The sequence below is a fragment of the Oenanthe melanoleuca genome, chromosome 1 (genome assembly GCF_029582105.1).
Source record: "Oenanthe melanoleuca isolate GR-GAL-2019-014 chromosome 1, OMel1.0, whole genome shotgun sequence".
Lineage (NCBI taxonomy): Eukaryota > Metazoa > Chordata > Aves > Passeriformes > Muscicapidae > Oenanthe > Oenanthe melanoleuca.
In genome coordinates this window covers 48,870,562-48,885,166 of record NC_079333.1, presented here as the reverse complement: position 1 = coordinate 48,885,166, position 14,605 = coordinate 48,870,562, and the positions used below count along the sequence as shown (strand labels likewise).

The window sequence follows — 14,605 nt, the reverse complement described above, 5'->3', positions numbered from 1 at the left end:
AAACAAATTCCTTTGGTACTTACTACATCTCCACATGCTTCCTTAAGCTATGCTGCAGCTTAAAATAAGCCAACCTAAGGGTGCACAGATGAAATTAAGCATGAATGCAAAGCTTTCAGCTTGTGCAATCTATAAATACACAGGAGTCAGGTTAGTGATGGATGTGAAGGTTTATATGGAAGCAGAAAAAATTCAATTACATTTTCTTAGGCAACAAGTATTTCTGAAGATGTAGTACTAGTATATTGTAGTAATTTTAATCTTTAAATTAATGGCTCTGGATACTGATTCTCTGTAAAAGTATCTTCTTTCACAGTTTATAGCTTAGATATTTTAAAAAGTTTTTTTTTTTTTTTTTTAAATTAGAAGGGATTTTGAAGGAATTGTTTTCTATTCCATCATGCTGGAACTTTCAGACATGCTTAAGAAAGCTCCTCTTCATCTCTCATTGTAACACTAATTTATTATATGTTTTGCTGACAGGGATTTATCTGAAACTTACACTGATTACAACTTTTTGTGTAGGTATATCTTGGCAGATTTTTTTTTTAATTCTCAGATCTTTCAGAGGTCAGTTGTGACTCTCTGTGTATCAGTACTTTAAAAATCCATTTTCCAAGGATTTCAGATAACCCTGAGGCCTGAGGTTTTTGCTTGCTTTCTTTATTGTCAGCTCTAATCCTGATGGTTCGTGTCATATTCGTGGATTTATAAACACTGCTTGTTTTTTCCTTGCTAGATTTAGTAATGTCCCAGGACTTGCTGTTCTGAAAGGCTCACAAGCAACAGGCTGTGTTCCAGTAAGAAACTCTTACATGAGAAAGCAGTCTCCATGTTCAGCATGCCTGATAAATCTCAACAGTTGTAACCAGTCTGCCTGTGATGTGGAGACAGCGTTCTGACCAAGATGTCTGATCACAGAGCTGGACTTAAAATTCCAGGGTTTTGTGATTATTGCCTCTGTCTGCTCTTTCTTCATCCTTAAGCCTTTGAACTTTTTCACATTGTAAATTTTGTAGGTTGGGTTCTCTCTCTGCACATTTCCTACCTTTGCTGCTCTGTCTGAAGCGGCCAAAGCCCAGGGAGATTGGCAATTACAAATCACTCTACCAGAGTCCAGATTATACATGTAGACCATGTTTACATTGCTTAGTGTTTTTTCCTGAATGATACAGTCTTTGTCAATGGCAATGTCTTGAATTTAAATAGTTATAGAAAGAAAAATTCCGTGCTTAATTTCCCAAGAAATGCTCTTGGGGAAATAAATAATTTGAACAGTGGCTTTGTTGCATAGACACTTATATATTAATATTAATGTTTATTTAACATGTTCTCTATCCATCTTGTTAACATCTGTTGTAATAATGGAAACTATTGCCGAATAGTTTCAAGAGTGATGGTAATGAGATACTGCGAGTCTGAATGTCTGTTTGGATTGGATTTTAGATTTATTGTCCATATTCTGCACTTAGAAGAAAGGGAACCTCTCAATTTTCACTTTTCTTGAGCATAAAGAGCTTTAATGGTTGAATCATTTGATCTGGTTATTGAAAGGATTACTATTATTGTTCAGCCCAACCAGCCCTCTGGAATTTGAGGAAGGTGTTTAACCATTAGAGCTTTTGCATTTTGTGCTATTTTATTGCCCTTATCATTACATGAAATGCTACATTATCAGCATACTTGTGTTGTTTTTGTACTGGTTCCAGCTGCAGTGTGCAGTGACTTGTTGAAACCCTGACATCTGTTTTCTCTTTTCCTCCTTTTTTTTTCAGAATTCAACCATGTCATTTTTTTTTTTTTTTGGAGTTGCATGCTGAGCCCTAAGTTAGCCTGTGTGTGCAGCCAAAAGCCATTACACATCTCAGTTACCTTCCAGACAGTTCATGATGATGGAGTGCTGTCCTGCATGCATTTTATTAATGATTATGCCTGAAAGAAATGGAGTTTATGGCATTATCACCAGAGTCCACCATTAGTCTTTAAGCTAACAGGAGAAGACTGTGTCATGGATATTAAGGTGATGCACTGGAATTTTGGAATTAAAACACTTTCAAAGAAGGGAAAATAACTCTCCCATCTCTAAATACATTTGAGTAGCTTTGTATTTTTTGCATAGTCCATCTGCTACTTGAAATCAGTGGCTGAAATCTGGTTCTGCTGCAGGCACAAGGTGTGATGGTTCAGTTCAGATATTAACTCTTACAAATTTCATGCTCCAACCTGCTTCTGTGGTGCTCACTCTCTCACAAGAACAAGAAAGCCAGAAATGTTCCCACAACTGACAAAGCTGTACTGAGGCAGGTTGCTCTGAATTGAAAGACAAAAGGAAATCTTATTTCTAGAGGTCTTTCAAGAAACTGCTCCTGTTAGGAATGCCACCTAATGTCATGGTGCTCTCTAAATTGCTTTTGTAATGGTGTGTAGCCTATATCTTCGAGCTTTTCATTTATCAGTCAGTCTTACATATAAAATATAATTTCTGTTATAGAGGGATTGCAGTACCTGAAGCAAAATTACCAATCAAAACTTTCCATCTGGATTTGGATCCAGACAGCCAGTAAATTTTATTTGGACCAATTCACAGAGAAGCTGTGTTTTCTTCAGTCTCCAAGGGAAGGCTGTGTGATCTCCCAGTGTATCAAAAACTGATTGCAGCTTGCTGCCACAATTCCCAGCTGGGAAGGCAGAGAGCAGCATCTGGCCAGCCAAGCAGAGCAGGACCCAGATTAGAATCTCCTGCTGAGCAGAACTTCACAAAAATAAGCAGACCTCTAGAAAAATACATAGAGGATGGAGGTAAAAAATTAATCAAATGTTCTGTTCTAAGAGTTAATTCAAGGATTCATACTTGCTTTATAGCATGATTTTGAGAGCTCTTTTATTTGAAAATGGAAATAAGAGTGTTGTATACTTTCAGGTAAAATGGTGAGAGTGCCTTTTGTTGGAAAATTGTATTCATTTCAGCGAGAAGTTGCAATCAAAGGCTTTACCAGTGTGCAGATATTTTGAAAAAATGGTTTTTGAGAAACATTGATCGTGTGCACCTTGTTTTTGAGATTTATGGATGAAATGCAATAAAACTACTTCAGGAATAGCAGACTCCCTAATTCCTGTTTCAGATAATGGGCCAATATAATGCATTTACTAAACACAGTGAACATGACTGAGCCAAATTATTCATTTCACCTAGCACTAGAAGCTTGCCCTGAAAAATATTTTTGTCTGTACTTTAGAAAGATATTTTCTTCTTATCTCTGAAACTGTAATTATAATTTTCAGAAACTGGCACCTGACTGCATTTTTCTTTTGAATGAATTTGTTTCACCTAGCTGGTCTCTGCCTCCTCATTTAGTTGCTCTAAGCAACCAGAAGGATCATCAGTGAAAATTTGTCATGAAATGTGAACAGTGAAAATTCATAATTGGTTGTTTTTGCATATTTGAAAAACTTTAAGCACAGACACGAGAAAGTAATCCAGCGCTCTGCTGTTCACAACAAACAGAACAAAGATGTGGATTTAATTTTTTTTATATATCTGCAGTGGTATTCTAGAAAGTAGTGTTATTCCAACTGAGGTAAAAAAAAATATTTTCACTTGTAACATAATTGGTGATGGAAGAGCAGTTTGGGTTTTCTACTACATGGTCTTCAATTATGGGGTTTTCTTTTATAAGAAAGAAATTTTTATAAAGGCCTCCTTCAGCCAATGATCTTGTAAGTGTCACTGCTTTTTGAAGACCACACTGACTAGTGCTTAAGATAGTTTAAGAGACTGCTCTGAAACCAGCAACTTTTGTGCAAGTCCAGTTGCAGGAGTGCAGTTATTTGAATGATGAAGAAGTAAAAGTAAACACCATCTTGACAAAGAGGATGTTAACCATATGAGGATTTCTTGCTCATTAAATCATGGACAACATATTCTGGGCTTAGTTTTTCTTTTCTGAATATTTAAGAGTAGAATTCAGTCGTAATAAAAAACAAAACAAAACAAAAACCTCACAGGGGCATGGTATCTTTTTCAGTAAAACCCAACTTTTCATGCTGGGTAAGTTGTCTCCCTTGTACATACACATCCTGAAATTCATTCCCCAAAACTATTTAATATCTCTAAAAAGGCCTTATTCAAGCATCTGAAGTCAGGGAGGTTGTACTTTGCTTAGTGATCAGAAATTAGAGTAATTTTAATTTCCTGTTTCTTAGGGTTATGTGAATACAGTGTTTGCAAATAGTTGCCACCTGTTTGGACAAAAAAAAACAGGTGGGCTGCTGGAGTATGCACTTGGTGTGTCTGACCACTAAATGGTAGTGTTGTATTGCAACTGGTAAAGGAAAATACATTAATGCAGCAGAAGAAAAAGAAAATAACCCAGATCTAGTTGAACTCTGCTATCAAGTCTCAACTATTTTTCCATTGGCCCATTATTACATTTTCTGCTGTTAAATCAGCCGTCCTATCAATGTCTGATTGTCCTGAAAAAACATCCTCTGTTTAACATGAATTTATTTTAAATGTGTGAGGAGCCTTTTTTATTCTCTGTTCCTGCTCAAACTTTGTTCTGGTGTTTGAATTGTCTATCACAAGCGTGCTGATGTGTTGTGCAGTTGCTGTGGGATTTTACAGTGTCTAGCAGGATTCAGTCTCCTCCAGTGCAAAAGCCACATTGCCATGGATATTGTCCTGTCTGCCATGCAGCAGTTCCTGACAGGAGGAGTCTCAATTGGCCACGTTGGTGGTTCCTGCAGAGAAACCTTTCATGAATCTGGCTGCTTGTGCTTCTCAGTATTGCAGTCACACATAAGCCCATGAGGTGTCTGTTGCTTTCATCAATTTCTCTAACACAGATGCTTGTTTACTAAATTAGTTTGAGTCTTAACAGAGAATTATTTAGGTTTCACATAATGTTTTGAGATAAAGTATGGTAGTTACAGTGCAAACTTTCTGCTATTTTTGTCTGAATTTTAAAGGATTAAGGTAAAAAGTTTTAGAAGGGCTTGTCACAAAGTGAACACGTTTCTCAACAGGAATGTGATGGGACATTTGAAAAACCTAATTTGAGTTGACTGGTTTTTTAGGTGTGCCATTGTTTAGTGCAACCCAGAAAAGTAAAACAATATGTTAGGTGTATAAAGCATAATTGTGGAAAGGTTTTCTTGTCCTTGTGAAATACTTTACTGACCAAGAAAGACATATTTTACTGAATATACTTTTTAACTGAAGAAAGTAGGTGATTTCTATGTCTTTTTTTTTTTTTTTTGCCAAGGCTGATAAAGATCATACTGAGCTGCGCTGTGTATAACACAGAATGGGTGCTGTTGAATACACAGTTTGTAGAAGGGGACTGATACCACATCTTCAGCAGTCAGAAAGGGAGTGAAACCTCTGTATTGGTGGCAGAGGAAGCAAAGTGAAGAGCAGTGAGTCCTGGGCCAGCAGTGACAAACACACAGCTGAGGGGAGAATGTGTGTGAGGCAGGTGAAGCAGGACTCCCCAGGGCACAGGGATGCTGGCTTGTGCTTTCCCTCTGCTCCTGCCAGGCAGCAGAACAAGCTGTTTCTGAGGCTTTTAGAGGTGGAAATTCTTATGTTTTTAACTGTGATGGTGTTTTGTGTTCATCTGATTTGGGGGGACGCACATGATCAGAGGCATTAATCTGCAGTGTGGCCACTCAGGCCAGTTGGCAAGAGCAGCTCCAGCAGCCTGACATCTCTTCATCTACAGAAACCCCCACGGTGCCATCTCCTCTTCATTCACAGAGGGCACTCTTGTAATGAGAATCTCATGAGAAAACGCTCCTCTCCACTGAGAAGCTCTCTCAGCTTGTCGGTGCAGTTGTCACCATGGAGATTTGACTCCAGCAGCAGAGAATGGATTCGGTGCCGTTTATCTGCAGGAATGTGCAGCACACACAGTGGCTTCAGCTGAGCCACCACCTGAGGAGAGAACTCGGATCAGAAGCTGAGAGAGGAAGTGCACATACACTGATGATAAATTGTGTTTTTAAAGGTGACAGGATCTCAAGAAATGGCATGTGTGTAACGACAGATAAATGGGAAAGGGTGTGAATAAAAGCTCAGAGCCTGAGCCAAAAGGAAGGGAAATAGACTTGCCTTAACCTTGAAGGAAATATTCAAATGTGATGGTCTGTGAATTCCAGCTGAGTTATAATTCCTCTCCCTCAGAAAGAAGGGAGAGCCTGAGGTTCCTTGAGGAAAGGGGAGGGAAAATAAGACTTGCTGTCAAATGCATTTAGAAAGTGTTTTTCCTTCCCCTTCCCCAAAGGCCTTATTGATATGTTTGGATTTCTCATCTCACAGAAATTGCCTAACAATCAGCATGGAATGACTAATTTTTGATTTTCCTGAAGCTGTGAAATCCTTCTGTGTGAGTAACAGCTGCTTGTCTTACAGGTTTGTCTTCTGAGGGAAACTCCACACAATAAGCAGTATGGTGCAAAACTGAGCAGTTTGGGAAAGCTGATATGGGATGCTGGGAGATAAATGGAGCAGTACCAGAGGTCTCTTCTGGTACTGCATTTCTGCTGGGATTAGGAAGTGATTTTCCTCCTCTACTCCACTCCACTCTCCTGAGACCTGCAGGGAATTGCCACAAAAATGATCAGAGGGCTGGAGCAGTTATCATATGAAGAAAGAGCAAGAGAGTGGGGGTTGTTGGGTGTGGAGAAGGCAAAGCCCTGAGGAACCCTTTAGCAGCCTTTGAGAGCATAAAGGGAGCCTGCAAGAGGTCTGGGGACTAACACTGCAGCAGGGCCTGTTGCAATAGGACAAAGGGGTTTAAACAGTTTAAAGTGTTTTTTAAGCTAAGAGAGGGTAGGTTTGGATTAGATATTAGAAAGAAATTCTTTACTGTGAGGCAGTGAGGCACTGGCACAAGCTGCCCAGAGAAGTTATGGATGCCCCATCCCTGGAGATGTTAAAAACCAGTGGCAGGGCTCTAAGTAGCCTGGTCTGGTAGATGTCCCAACTCTTCTAGTCTAGTTCCTCTGGGCTAGAGGAACTTCCAGGTCCTGTGGAACCCAAACCATTTCGTGATTCTATTATTTATAAGCTCTCAGGAATATTCACAGCTGTCATGAGACTTGTTACTGACTCCCAGGGTAGATGGCAGTGAGATAAATTCAGTATCTGAGATGTTCCTCCATGCAGCAATTGATAGAGAGTGGGGAAAGGGATAAAAATAAGTACTGCAAAGGTAGTGGTTAGTGGAAAATGTAGTTTGGTTAAGGAGAAAAATGAAGGGAAAATACCAGTAAAAATTAAATTGAATCTTAAGGGGGAGCTTTTTAAGTTTATTTTTTTTTTTAATTTGAAAAATCAGCCTGAGGCAAAATAAAAAAAGAAAAATAGTAGTAGAGAGAATAGTGAGCTCTTTGACATGAATAACTGAAGAGACCTGCCTAAGAATTAAACATTGAGTCTGAGTGAGCCAAGAGTAGCAGGAAAATGAAAACGAGCTCTGTAATAAAACTCATAAAACTTGACACAAAATTAATGAGTCAGAGTCCTAAAATCATGAGTCATTTAAACACTGAGGTTTCTCCAAGGATGAAACATTTTTTAGTGTCTTTTTCACCATCAGGGAAATGGTAATCAAACTCAACATGAGATTGCCTAAGGTTCAAAAAGGCTACTTTAAAACAGATTTAAAACTTCCCATCTGGCTGATCAGCAATTGCCACTCTCTGCCTGCCTCCTCCTTTGGACAGCCTCAGTTATCTCTCTATCACCCTCATGGCTGGCAGCCCATGTCTCCTTCTTCCTTAGTGCCTCCTATTCTCCTTTTGCCATGCTTCATTTCTCTCTTGCTTTCCATAAAACCCCTATACCCACTTATCACTTGAGTTTTCCTCAGAGCCTCCTGCATTTTTCTGGTTTAACCACCTCATTTCTTTGTCCTCACCTTCCTTTCCAGCCCTCCAACAGCTGTGATGCCTGAGGATGTGCCAGCTTGAGTTTGTATCATTGCTCATCCAAAACAGCTTTCAGCTTTAGGTCAAATTAAGTCATTATTAAAAGAAGACAAACACACAGAACACCCCCTCCTTCTTTTCTGTCCAAGAGCCCAGCACTATGAAAATTATAACAAAGAAGTGAGATAGTAATTGTAGTGGTTGTGGTGTAATGTGCTGGTGCTATGAGCTGTTCCTGAATGCAGGGAAAAAGTTTTCTGAATATTTTTTATTTAAAAATATCAGCGTTTCAGTATTAACTAGATGTGTGGTCAAATTTTAGAATAGAAAATTATTCAATTTTCTCTGGCTGATATGCAGATTTTTTTTGTGGATGTGTTTTTAAATGTGAATTTAAAAGGTCCCTGAATACAGCAGTTATAAAAGAGGATTACATCTGTAACTTTCATCTCATGCTTTTAGTGAAAGGATCCAATCATTCTTTCCATCCCTCTCTCCTTGATTTCCTCCCTCTTCTTTCTCTCCCTCTCTTCCCCTTGCCTCTCCCTCATTTTCCTCTATGTTCTCCTTTCCCTCTCTCCCTCCCTCTGCACCTCCTCCAAACCACTTCTGACTGCCCCTCCTTACTTGTGGTGAGAGAATAGAACCAGTTATTGGCTCTACAAGCTGCTATTCTTGGGCCATCTGCACTCCTCAATGTGAAGCATAATTTCTGATGGTTTTGCATAATTTCTGATGGTTTTTTTTGTACAAGAAGGGTCTCCATAACAAGGGCACCATGTCCAAAGAAATGAACTTTCATGTTTCAGGCCAGTCAAAGCAAAAGGCCCCATGGTAGGGGATTTCTCATTAGTTCCAAATGCTTGCCTTTTTAAACTACGAAGGAAAAGTGAAGGTAATTTTTCAAAATGCCCATAGTGTGTAGTGTATGTGGTGCAAAGCCAGTCCTGAGGTTGGGCTGGAAGAGAAGTTTGCTGCTCTTGCTCCATGTTCTCCTTCTGGGACAGCTCCACTGATCTGCTTTGTGGGTGCCTGGCCCATCCAGGTCCCCCTGGTCCCTCCTGGGGACACAGCTGCTGTGGTGCTTTTACTGGAGGGCCAAAGCAGAGTAGCAGCTACTGAGGAACATAATAATTTGTGGGTCTTCCTAGGTAGACACCTGTGTGTCCCACTGGAAGGGCACGTGGGTGTCTTGAGTTGTTTTCTAGGGCAATGATGATTTGAGAAGAATCCAGGGTTCACTGTGTACAACTTACTCAAGACAAATTCTTCTGCCTCCTCTTTTTATGATGGTTATGGCCAGGTCAGCCAGTTTTATTTATGTGACTTGCCTATAACCAAAACCTGTACTAGTGATAGATTTTCTTTTCTGCTGCTTGTTCTCCCAAGCACTCCCTGGCCTCTGCTAATGCTACTGTTATTTGTTTGTCCCCTTACAAAGTGTAAGAGAGACACCATTAATGTTAAATAACATCTTTACCAGAAAGGTTTTTGTTAAAGAGTCACAGACTATTTAGTACCATGTGTGTGGCAGACAATATTTTTTTCATTTTCTTTTTATTTAAGGTGTACTTTTGACTGCTCCTGCATTGGCTTTGTTTTCCCCTCTGTGAGAAATAAAACCTTATTTGTAAAAAAGAAGATGGATTCTGTGCCTTGAAAACAACAGAAGGGTTCAAGGGAGGCTTTTGTAATTTGCTGATTTAAAAACTGACTCTAAAACACTCATGTGGTCCAGCTTAGGTGATAAAAATTCTTGATCTTCTAAACTGTAACTTTTTAGGAGCTGTGTTCTCCAAAGGTGAAAATGGGTAATAAAAACCAGGTCCTGTTCCTTAGCTGAAGACTGGGTGTGAATAGAAAGTGTTTGCAGATTTCTCTCCAACAAGCCTGGAAGAGGGTGCTGTGTGTGTGTCAGATGCTTTTTAATTTAACTGCTGAGGAGTGTGAACTTACAGAGAGGGCCTGGGATGCTGAGACAGAAAGGATGGGGATAGAAAATGCACTGAAGGACATCTCAGGGCTTCCAATAGTAATACAATAAAGGTACTGGAAACCTTAAGAGAAGTTACTCTGGAAGAAGATGGATACGAAAGGAAATTGTGATCTCTCCTTTCTAGGAGCTAGAAATATAATTCCAAAATTATTAAAATTTCAGGAGGCAAGAAAAGCTGTAATTTTATATACAGAGTATGAAACTGAGGGCAAGGAGAAAAGAGGCAAGCATAAGAACACTTTATAATTTAAAGTGTAAAGTTTGATGAAACCCAAAGATATCTAAGCACATATTATTTTTTTGTGTGTTAATCCTATTTTCTTTCTTATTTGCATTTAAACTGCACTGATTGAACCTGAGATGTTTTAAAAATTTGTGTAGTTGAGCCTGGTTAAGTGTTGATACATGAATTTTAATGTGTTATTTAGGCTTGAAAGAAACCCTCTTAACTGAGCAGAGCCAAGCCTTTTTGAATTTTATTAAATCCATATTTATTTATTTTTTTGTCTCAAATATGAATTTAATTTGTACTCATGTTGTCAAAATAGCTCATCTTTGTGCTTAGAGTTGCTTATTGCTGGTATACTCTGCTTGGTATAAAGACAAATGTAAAAGTTATCACTCCCCAGAAGTGTGTCAAACTCGAGAAGCAAAAAGGAAATCACAGGATTTTTAATGTTATTCTGCAAATTAGTAGTTTTGTACATGCAGTGGGAGAGGTGGCAATTTCAGAGGAACTTGACTGAAGGGAAAAGATGTTTGAAGTTTGGTGGGAGTGTGGGGTGGGAAGATAGGCAGGATATGTCTTGTGGACCAAAAAGAAAGATGGGAAGTAAATGAGTTTATTTAAAGGTTGCTGTGGCTGATACACTAATAGAACATAAACTGAGTAGGAACATGGTAAAAAGCTCTATCAAATATTTACATTTTTGATGTTGATGTTCAGGTAGTGTGTAGTGTTAAGATGACAGTGGTCATGGAAATAGGGTTGTGGTGGATCTGAATTTAAAATGCAGGAAAAAATAATTTAGAGAGAACCTTTGTCCTTTTTTTGGTATATAATCTAGTTGTTGTTCTCTCAGTGTCCTGGTTTTTGTTATTTGCTAATGTTTTGCCTTTGTTTTAATTAAGAATAGTAGTCTACAAGCAAGTCATGACATGTACCACTGTTTTTCTTCCTTATGACTTTTCTGCTATAGAGTCTCAGAACTGTTATGGATGCCAAAGCCTTCAGGCATGTTTCTGGGAAGGATGATATGAATTTTATAACCCCTAGATACCAGTTACTTCAGATAGATGGGGGTACTTTTTATGCCAAAATCTGTCAAAATCTCTTTAGGTAATTCTTTCACTTGTGTTTTTGTAGACTTTAAGTGCTATTTCTGAGGGGGCTTGTTTAGATGAGCTGGACTACTCTCAAGTGTTTTGTCAATTTTAAGAGACTGTTTATGTGTTGCTTTGCAGATTGTAGGCTTGAAACTCTATTTGTGAAATAAGCCTGTTCAGTGCACTATTTAATAACAAAACTTGATACAAAAATACTTAACCAAGCCTATTCTTTTAGAATCTTGTTGTAAATAAGAAGTGAGAACAGACTTTATTAAGTATTTTTGTTATTTTAAAGATAGACATCTAATTTGTTTTTTAAATCTGTCAAAGCTGTATCAGTAAGTCCAAAGTCAGTTTTTGGTAAAAGTCACTGATTCTTTGTATAATACGATTCCATATGACTGGAAAGATTGAATTGTTAAGCAGCTGTAAAATAAGTAAAAGCTGTTGTAAGGAAATCATAGAATAGAATGATTTAGGTTGGAAGGGACTTAAAGCTCACCTAGTTCCAACATCCCTGCCATGAGCAGGGACATCTTCAAGTAAGTCAGGTTGCTCAGAGCTTGACTTTGAATGATTCCAGGGATGGCACATCTACCCCCTCTCAGGGCAACCTGTTCCAGTGTTCTAGTATCCTAATTGCAAAAACTTCTTCCTTGTATCTGCCCTCTTTTAACTCAAAACCATTATCCCTTGTCCTATTGCAACAAGCCCTACTAAAAACTCTGTCCTCAACTTTCTTCCAAGCCCTCTTTAGATACTGAAAGGCTGCAGTAAAGTCTCTGAAATCTCCTGTAGGGACATGAAAGCACACCAATATAATCCTGACTGTTCATATATGGGAGTAGAAAGAGATTATTGTATTACTAGAAGAATTATTCCCAGCTCATCTGACTTGACTGTTCAGCTTGGTGCCTTCCAAGAGAACTTCATGTTGAGTCTGACATAGAGGGAGACTTTGTGAAGGAGGCTTAGTCCACCCATGTGAGTTTGATTCCCTGTCAGAGAGATTTTACTGAAATAACTGCATTTCATTCTGCATACAAAGCTGTAACCTTGTTTCATTGCAGCCAAATGATGGAGATGTGAACTGAAAAACAAATTAATTACCCACTAGCTACTGAATGGTACCTTGTGCACAAACAGGAGGCTTTACCTCATACCATAGATGCACCATCTAATAAATCTGACAGTTATGGCTTTTTGTCTTATCTTTCCCTGCAGTGCCCATAAAAGTGTTTCTCACTTGTAACAGATGGTCAGAGCACAGCTTTGAAATTTATCTGGAGATGAAGCCCTGTTGATTCCATTAAAAGTGAAGAATTTTCATGCAGATGGAGACAAAGAGGGGTTTATTGTTACAATTCTGATACAATGCCTTCCTTTCCTTTTTGCAGGTGATGTGCCTTCAGGATTTTTTTGGCGATGATGACATTTTTATTGCATGTGGACCAGAAAAGTTCCGTTACCAGGATGATTTCCTGCTGGATGAAAGTGGTAAGATGTATTTTTTAAATGTTTACAATGGATGTAGAGGGCAGATTTCCATATCGTGCTAGTTAAACCAAAGCAGTATCTTTGGATTGATTCCAGAAATGGAATATTTTAATTCAAAATACTGAAAATAAGAGAATTCAAAACAACAATAAAGCTGTCTTCCTATTGCAGCAAAAACTTGACTTCAGCTTGAATTTCATATATCATATGAAAAGTTGTGCTTGGTGGAATTCCCTTTTTTGTAAGGTCTTTTTCTGTTTTGGCTTTGAATTTATTCATTTTCTCAGGTTCCCAGTACCTACCACTGAGATTTAGTTAATGATTCACAGGTAATGTGATAAAGGAAAAAAAGATGCAATTAGATATGGAAGATAAATGTAATCAGCAAATGCAGACAAAGTCTGCATATGAGAAAATTCAGGGAGTTCTCTGTTTTTCAGAGGCTGACTAATGCAATAATGAAATCAATGTATGTAATCCTCTAAGGAAGAAAGATACATGTTTTGTTTTCAGATATAGATACAGATTCTTTATTGTTACAAAGAATATTCCTGACCTGGGAATGAAAGTTGTAAGGAAAAAGAAGAAAAAACCAACTATAGGCTTTTTGCATTTAAACAAACAAACAAACAAACAAAGCTGCCAACAACATTGAATTTATTTTTGTGAGAGAAAAAGACATAGCAAAAGTTTTTTGCTCCTACACTCTTTCTCAGTCCATGGTATCTTTGTAATGCATTGGTATCAAAATCTCTAATATTTTTTCAAACTATCAAAGGTCTAAAAGAGCACTTTACTGAAGAACCAGTCAGAGAAGATGCAGTAACCACTTCACAGTCATTAGCTGCACCACTTCATCGTGTTTTTTGATGCAATTATACTCTCACAGTTCAAGGTGGTGTAATTGTGTTTTTCTGACCAACCTGTGAAGCTGGAGGGCTTTTTGGTTTTCCCAGATCCAGACAAGGGCTCCATTAGCTTGTGTAGGAGCAGCAGGGAGCAACTTGCACAGACCTGACCCTGTGAGTTGCAGGATAACTCTGAAAAAGGAGGTTTCTTCTGGACACAGGAACCACATTTCGTGTCAGGCACAGACAGAAGCAAGAACACCTTCTGCAGTCCTCTAGAGGACCTTATAATATGGAAATAAAAATCAAAATAGAATGCCAGATCTGCTCATTGCAGTAATGAAATTGATGAAAGTTGATTCTAAGGCAAAATGTACTAATGGTGAAAAAGTAGCTTTAGCTGTTTTTAGGATGGGAATTAGAAAGATGAGGGGGGCATTTGACCAACAAAGGAGTTTCCCAGGTGGCTTTGTGCTCTGAATGGAGGTCTTTGCCTTTAAGGAGACGAGACCTGGACAGTTGTGTAGTCTGGATTCACTTGTTTCCCTCATCTGAAAGCTGACACTGGTGGCTGCCCAGTTTCTCCTCACAGCGAACCCTGCAGCAGTTTTTCCAGCAAAGATGCTGAAAACAGATTTACCTAAATCCCTTTTGGAAGTATGTAGCTGGTTTTTGGAGGTTAAGTGCCAAAGTACAGACTGACTCTGTTTTGTCTTTGTTTGTCTGACATATCAGCATCTCTTTGAGTAAGCAATATCTTGCTCTGAAACTTTGGTGCTTGAAACCATTTTTTTACTGAACTTAAAAAAAGAAAAATCCTTAAAATCTATGCTGAAAAGACACCTTTAGCTATTTGTTGTAGTGTTTGCTCTTCCATCAGCTAAAGATACATGAACATTGACCATGTTTTACTGCAGGAGTGAAGAAAGGGGAGAAAATCAGATTTCAGACTATCTCTAATTCCTTTGAGAAGTGTGCATCAACTCTGCTCTCTTTTTTTCAG

The 14,605-nt window shown here is 38.5% G+C and overlaps 1 protein-coding gene across 3 annotated transcripts in view; it reads left to right on the top strand.

Moving 5' to 3' along the window:
- Nucleotides 1-14,605, top strand: part of DCLK1 (doublecortin like kinase 1) — a 224,244-nt gene that overhangs the window by 94,848 nt on the left and 114,791 nt on the right. For all 3 annotated transcript variants that reach the window (XM_056497829.1, XM_056497838.1, XM_056497862.1), the window contains exon 4: nt 12,655-12,754. In XM_056497829.1, coding sequence (XP_056353804.1) covers nt 12,655-12,754 — 100 coding nt within the window. The remainder of the gene's footprint in view (nt 1-12,654; nt 12,755-14,605) is intronic.